Source organism: Convolutriloba macropyga, unplaced genomic scaffold, assembly GCF_964194025.1.
Source record: "Convolutriloba macropyga unplaced genomic scaffold, txConMacr16.3 SCAFFOLD_6147, whole genome shotgun sequence".
Classification (NCBI taxonomy): domain Eukaryota; kingdom Metazoa; phylum Xenacoelomorpha; order Acoela; family Convolutidae; genus Convolutriloba; species Convolutriloba macropyga.
In genome coordinates this window covers 5494-13647 of record NW_027450275.1, presented here as the reverse complement: position 1 = coordinate 13647, position 8154 = coordinate 5494, and the positions used below count along the sequence as shown (strand labels likewise).

Genomic DNA, 8154 nt, shown 5'->3' with positions numbered 1-8154 from the left:
CAACAAAATTTGTTGAACCAGTTAATGCATAATAGGTACGAAATACAATTAAAATGCAGCCCTTGTTTTATACAGGCTGAACCAAATCTTATTGACAATTTTTCAAATTTTAAATTTCTAAATTATCCTCATAAAATCAAAATTGCCGTATTTTTTTCTTTGAATTGGAAAAATTTAATCATAACTGTCCCAATTCTTAAGCAGAATTTTATTTCTTTTTAGTTTTCTAAATTGATTTTAACAGAAATGCTATAAAATAAATGTAAATAAGCATTAAAAGTCAAAAATATTTAATGTTGGGCACCGCTATCAAAGATTTCACCTCTATAGATCAACACTAGATTCTTCCTCCTCAATAGTCTGTTCTTCGATCTTAAATCCGACAAGTCATTAATCTCAGATAGTATTGTTGTCCTCCTCCGTCACACAATAATACACAAACACATACACACACACACACACACGCACACACACACACACACACACACACACACACACACACACGCCGGGTCGAGGTGAACTGCTAAAAATGCTAAAAAGATGTAAGATTTGCGGTGAATTTGAGTAAAAGCGAAGATTTGCGTTCAATGCGATGAATGCGGTGAAAAAAAAACTTTTAAGCGATGAAGCCTTTTTTCACCACTTAAGCGGCGGAAGAAAATTTTTCACCGCTTACAGCAGAATGCGGTGAAAAATGTTTTTCAGACCAGCAGAATGCAGTGAAAAAAAATTTCACCGCTAAAATCGCAAATCTTACAAATACTCATCCCGCTAATTTCAGCGCTTATCTTAAATTCACAGGAAATATCATTGAAATATTTGTGAGAAATCCGGCAAATGCGGTGAAAAAAAATTTTTCACTGCTAAAAACCGGAAAAATTCACCGCATTCGACGCTAAAAGATGCGGGCGCTTTGCAGTGAAAAAAATTTTTTCACCGCTAATCTTACATTATTTTTTGACCAAACTTCGACCCGGACACACACACACACACACACACACACACACACACACATATGTATACCTCAAATCAATCGCGCTCAAACAAGGCCCAATACGCATTTTTTAAACAGGTATACTTTTTAGCGTGAAGATTGCCTATCACTACAACTTCGGATGTAGCTCTATGCAGTACCTGGCTTTCTTTGCCACACATCTGGCCCAAAACCAGCTCGCAATCTTCAACTTAGACCGGTTTTTGGCACTCGCCCGATACCAGTGGTACACAGAAAAATTGATGTACAACAAAAGCTACTGTTCGATCTTGTTCGTGATCAATATCGCCCTATCGGCTCTAGTGAACATCCCATTCCCCTTCCTCTTTTCCGTCGACCCCAATTCGGACAAATGTCTGGTTCAGAGTCCGGAAGAAACGTTGCTACTCAATGTAATAATGCTGGGCTTTTGGTCAATCTTCTACGTCGCAGTGCCAGTTTTCATCATCGTTCCCACCAATTTATACATCTACTTCAAACTCAGGTAACAAATTATTCAGGTTCTTTTCAGGTTTAATCTTTTCTGACCTTGTTTCTTTTCCAACTTCCTAAGGATTTAACTTCAACTGTTTTTCTACTTTTTAAAGAATTAACAATAGCCCAGTTGATAAAAGGAGGAAAAATGGCAATCTACATAACCCTTAGCTATAAACATTGCAACTATGAACAGTTAATTTTTTTTCGCGGTTTGAAATTCGGATGTAAGTCTTGCAAGAATCTTACAAGATCTTGCAAGATTAACATCATCTTGCAAGATCTTGCAAGATTAACATCCTTTTGCAAGAATCTTGCGAGATCTTGCAAGATTAACATCCGGTCTCGGCCAGGGCAGTATCACTTTTGAGCAAACTTAATATTTTGTGCCCCGGTCGAGGTGTCCACCCTTAAAAAATGGGAGAAATGAGTGGAAAAGAAGAATTTTTTTCACAGTATCGGAAATTTTTTCTGTTCGAAATGGTCGGATCATTTGTGAAAATTTTAAGAAACACAAGTGGCAATAAAGGTGGAAAAATTTATTCCAACGTCAAAAATTTTTCTCAAAAAGCGATTGGAAGTTCTTTCTGGGCGTACACACATTCACTGAGCTAGGTGAAGTGTGACAAAATGATGATGTAATGCCGCGTCAAATCCGCAGTGATTCTGGAACTTTTATCGTGTAAGATCTGATAAGATGCTGATCAAAAATCTTTATCGTGTAAGATCTTATATGTTCTTACACGATAAAAATTCTGCCATACGTGAAGATACTTATCAGATCATATAAGATAATAATTCAATTTTGCTGAATTGTTATCTTATAAGATCTGATAAGTATCTTCATGTAGGGCAGAATTTTTATTGTATAAGACCAGAAAAGATCTTACACGATAAAGATTTCTAAGATAAAAATTTATAAGATAATAACTCATTTTTGCTGAATTTTTATCTTACAAGAAAGAACTGTTAAGTACCTTATCACATCTTACACAATAAAAGTTCACGTTGGGCTAAATTTTTATCGTGTAAGATCTGATAAGACATGTGTTAATGATTTCAATATAACCGTATAACGTAGTCAAGTTCTTTTTAAAATAAAAAATGATCGGTCAACTCAGCAATTTTTAAACATAAAATGTTTGTTGATTCTATTTTGACTGCAGTATTATTCTGAGTTTTAAGTAAGTTCTCTGGCTCAACTTAGCAGTCCAAGATATTTCTGGTCATTGAAGAAAATGTTACAGCCTAGTGTGATAATTACTGCCTCAGAAAAAGCCCCTAACACTCGAATAACTTTTTTTTCACAAGATCTTATAAGTCTCAAAAGACAAATAAAACAATTTTCTCTTTGTTGCTCTGACACTCAAATGTTGCATGCTGTAGTTTTTTGGCTATTGCTTGAAAGCAAACCTGAATTGTCTTCAATATGAGTTTTGATAGTTAAACAATTTTTATCGTATAAGATCTGATAAAAGTTGTATCAAAAAGATGAGTCATAGCTTTCCAAATGTTTATCTTGCAAGATCTTATAAGATTCTTAAAAAATCTTACACGAAAAACATTTTTGCCAGGTAGAATTTTTATCGTGTAAGATCTTATAAGGCAGAATTTATATCTTGTAAGATGAATCAAAATGAATGTAGGATGAGACAAAAGTGAACTTTTAACGTGTAAGATCTCATCAGACCTGATAAAAAAAAATTTGTCTTGTAAGACCTAATAAATTGTCTTACAAAATCTTAGTCCGCGACGCATAATCTTATAAGTTCTTATAAGACAATTTTGTTAGAAATTTGTAAGATCTCACTCGATAAAGTTCGCAAATGTCTGGGGATACATTGGAAGACTGAAAGATTCAAAAACTACTTAATGCAAGAATGGAAATCCAACCTTATCTGAAGCAGGAGCAGTTTTATTGATCTCAAAAAGCGAATGATTAATTAAATTTAGTTCAAAGATTCAGCGGATTCTAAATGTTTCTTTCATAATTAGCTTTTTTGTCAAGGTGATAAGAAAAACATGTTTAAAACCAACTACGTTTTTCGAACGACCAAAAAATCAAATAGGAAAAACAAGCATTTAAATTTTTTGGTGTTAACGTTTTTTTTCAACGTTTTTTGGGTTTTTTTGGAATAACTTTTTCATATAAATTTTAAAACTTTTGCAAGAGTTGTTTTTTACTTCACAAAATAGTTTCATTTATCTCATATTTTTTGCTAATAAATAATTTGTATAATCATTGGTTTTTGTAAGAGGAGCATTCTCGAAACGAAAAATTTTAAAGAACCCTTGTTTTTATTGTCTGATCATTTCATCAGGATGGCTTAATTTCCGTGCAACTCAAATAACTGTAACAATATAGCGCTGCTTATTTAATTTTGTGTGTTTTCAGATGTACGATTTAACTAAATCTATTTGCTGTCACTTAGATTTTGGTTAATTTGGTTTGTTCGCTAAAATCTAGAATGTTTTTACCAATATTTACCAATGGTTTTCTGAATTACAAAAACCAATACGAACTGTAAGACCTCGCGATATTTAAAAACGAAATTAGGGGTATGTGATGACAAAACATTAAGTCACAGAAGCATACCCAAATCGCCACTGGCCAATTTTTCCGCTCTTTGTATCTTTTGTTCAATTTTCCTATGCTCATACATTGAAAACAATACAATTTTTCGAAAATATATACCTTAGCAAAATCTATCGAAACAAAGGAAACTGCTCAATCCAAATTTTACGATTTTTGCAAAAGTGTCCAAATTTTAACCCCGGAATTTAGATAACGTTGTATCCTATGTTTGGGGCGTTATGTTTAGTGTCCCATTTTTGCACTGAGCAGAACTCTACTCCGCACTGAATATAGTTCTAATCCGCAATTGTGCTTAATTTAATCGCCCTTGAGAATAAAGCTCTATTCAGCTTGAGTTTAAAGCTCTATTAATTGATAACAATTAGAATAACACTACAAACAGCAATTTTGCTGTTGTGAGTACTTTTCCATCTTTAAAGTGAACGTTTCCTGTAGCAATTTCCTAAATACTCTTGTTTGATGATAATAACAATAAGACACATTAGAGGTAATTGTTGGTCAGAAAAATGAAACTATTACTATTTTTCTCGCATATTTCAATTAATGAGTACTTTCTAATATGAATTTCACGAAAAAAAATATTCGAGTAATGTCTGTAATTTTCGCGTTTTTTGACATGTTTTTTTGAAAGATAAACAATGAGTGAAAAATCATATATGGTTATTTTTTTGCTTTTTTAAATTAATGAGTGATTTTCAATTGCATATAGCAAATGAAATTAATCAATTAAATTGATTCAAATTCTTGCGGCTATTTTCAGGTAACTTTGAAAGTTGTCTATTGACAGGTGGCTTATCACAGGTGTCCGTTAAAAGTTGTATTTTAGTTTATTCAACTGAAACGTCCCTCCATTTATCCTTAGCGGTTAATGATAAGTTGACACTATTCTGAATACCTTGAAGTAGGATATCTCAGATAAGGCGATGACAGATGAAATTATCTTTGCAGAAAATATAGCGTATTAACGAAGTTGAATATTGTTTTAGACAGTTTTTCATTCACAGGTGTCTTTTAATTTTTTTTTGATGGGTCCCTCTTGATGGATTTTTGGATAAAGCAAAATAATTCGCAGGTCCTTAAAAACATTCGATATAGAAATGTTAAAATTAAATTTTAGCGATTTGACCGATTATCAAATGTTTAAGGTTAACGCTACTATCCGTCTGCAAGTAACTTTATTATTTTTTAAAATGCGAGATAACATTGAGATAGTCTAAGATTTAGACTAGGGGTTTGATTTCCTTATAATTTTATATGGAATTTTTGTTTCTGCGTTTTCGGCGTTTTATATAATTCTCTTGGACTGACTTTTTCTGTCTCTCGGTTTGGATTTGTGTTTTGGGATTGTGCAGTGATTGCTGTAGGGTGTATTGCATTAATTTTCTTGACCTGCAATTCAAAACAAAAAGTTTACTCATACATAAATTGGTGGCAATGTTTTATCAAATTTAGTGAAAATTGTCCTTAACAATTTTCCATAGTTGCGACAAATAGTAAGCTTATTTCTATGTGGCATATAATGAACCTTAAACCAGTTTCACGAGCTCAATTGAACAAAAAGCTCTGAACCGTTTTTACATGCTCATTGGGAAAGCTTTAAAGCGTTTTTACGTGCTGAAAATTGCTCATAAAATTAGGCACAACTGTGGATTATCGATACATTTAGTGGGCAAAATGGTAACCTAATTTGAGCAAAGTATTACAGGACTTGTTCCCAAATTTCCATTTTGAAAGTATCTCAATTCCGCAAAAATGGAGGAACTACTTTTGCTGTTTTTATGTAATTAATTTCCCAGCGATTTTTACTTAGGCTGAAATTTTTGGGGTATGCTTCTGCGTCGCAATGATGTGTGCATGTTTTATCGGCAGTTTTCTGCTATGATTCCTCAATCACTTTTCTGATTTGTTTGCTCAATTTAAATTGAGGTAACTATAAAACACACTTATGTAAAAATTACTATTTGCAAATGTTACTTCCAAAGACGAGGTCATTTATTCGCATTTTGGCCCATTCTGCAAAAACGAGAAAAAATTTTTGCATAGAAAAACAGTTTTTTTCTAGGTTTGGCTTGCATTACTCGCAGTTTTCGGCGAGATATTTGGACAATTAAGTTTACAGAATTTTATTTTTCCTTTCTACCACGCCAAAAAAAATAAACCGACCATGCACTATAAAGACATCAAAAGCGTTCGTAAACATTCTTCCGAGCCGGACCAACATTTTACAACAATCAATGTCAAACAAGTGTTTAAAGGCATTCAATATTTTACAAAATATCGATAGTAAAGAATACAAGCTGCAAAGATTAATCCCAGTGAGCTTTTAAAAAAGTGTTCCAAACCGCATTTCTTGCGAAAATTCACCGCATTCACCGCATTTCTTACAGAAATTCGCCCAAATACCTCGACCCGGGTATAATCACCTAAGTAAAATTCGATTCAATTCAACTTTACATTAGTTACACAGACCTCAAAATTATTAGATTTCCCTTTGGTACAGTAGTCTGTTAGGTGATATGTTTTGGTCGAAAGGAGGTGGTGGGGGATTCCGCAGGCAACGCTGCTCTCTCCTGTTCACTATTTGAAAATGTTTAGAAAAATGGACAGAGGCAGTCAACAACCAATCGCATCTGAAGCAAATATTCACAATCACGAAGCTGAAAAGATGTTCACGAAGGGAGCAGCCGCATGCAGCATTTCGTTCACATTCTTCTCAATTCTGACCACAATAAGTGTGGTGTTGGGGGGACTCGTTGCCAATAACATTTTGACCTCCATGAGCGACAACGTCAAGAATCTCTACATTGATTTGGCGATGGAAACAATCTGTATTTTTATCAGTCTTAATGTTTCGGTTGCTTTTCTAACATTTTCAATTCAAAGCCCCGCTTTCAGATGGGCTTTGATTGATGGCGAATACAAAAAATATTTCTTCAAATCAACACAACGGAAATTGAACTAAATCAGGCTCAAAAAACTTCATTTTGCTCAATCTGTTCACAACAAAGAGGCCAGTTTATGCTTGCTTGTTCGTATTGATCCGATACCTTAGATCCAAAAAAATTCAAAAACGAAATAAAAATTGCCGCAAATTGTGAATATTGATGTCTATTTCACCTTTCAATTACGACTGCTATAATTTTTAATGAATTTTATATCATTTTTGTCATATTTATAAAAACCTTGCGGTGTGATGAAATTGCCTTGGGTGATGAAAAACATGAGAATCAATCATTGAAAACCTGAACAACGAAAAAAATCCATAAATTCACTCATTTCGCAATTTTGCCATTCTTCAATAAACCTTTTAACAACAAAACTTTTCAATTTGCGATCTTCCAAATGTTAGACTTTGCTTTACAAAATTATCTCCAATTTGAAGACGTCTCACTTATTTTAGTTCACAAGTTCAACGTCTTTGAAATTTTGAAAGGAAAATCTGCATAACAAGTATTTATTAGTCTGTTTTTGGTGGATCGTGCGTTTTTCATTTTTTCGTGCTTTTGTCTTACCGATTACCCCAAAATTGCGTCAGAGATAATGTTCAGCTTCTAATTGGCTCAATTACTGCTCGACTATATTTATTCTGATAATCGGATTTGAATAGAAAACAAAATCCACTTAAGAAATCTATTAATTGCAAACCCGTTTTTCAAAACGGTTTAGAGCCGGTTCCCGTACCTAACTCCAAGTGTGTTTCAGCTCTGGGCTAGTATAAATGCAACGCCTCACCATTACTGAATCATAGGCTAATTCATGTCACTTTTTTGACTGGTCAGAGACTTGCGCTCAGTCTGATTTTACAAGGGTCAGAGTTGGTCCAAGGGCAAAAATGTAGTTCCGTGCGGTGCTGAAACTCACTATGTCCACTCACCTAGACGTTTGTTCTCATTTCTGCGCCACCATGATTCTTCAAATTTTTGTCGTTTGAGCTAATAATATACGCTTGAAAGAAGCAAATTTCAAGCGAAAAAGCGAATAAAATATTTTACAAGGGAGACTTGCCCAGTGCTGATTTACACTTAGAATTCGGTACGTTTCATGTTGACTTTTAAACACTTATAATCTTGTATTACAACTTGCGCAAAAA

At 33.8% G+C, this 8154-nt stretch overlaps 1 protein-coding gene across 1 annotated transcript; it reads left to right on the top strand.

The window, feature by feature from the left end:
- Window positions 1-1085: 1085 nt before the first annotated feature.
- LOC142355753 (uncharacterized) lies at window positions 1086-7146 on the top strand (the record flags this gene model as incomplete). The annotated part of the gene is made up of 2 exons (XM_075407820.1): window positions 1086-1478; window positions 6660-7146. Coding segments are annotated over 2 exons (760 nt in total), but the record flags the coding sequence as incomplete, so codon positions are not given.
- Between the last annotated feature and the right edge of the window lie 1008 nt (window positions 7147-8154).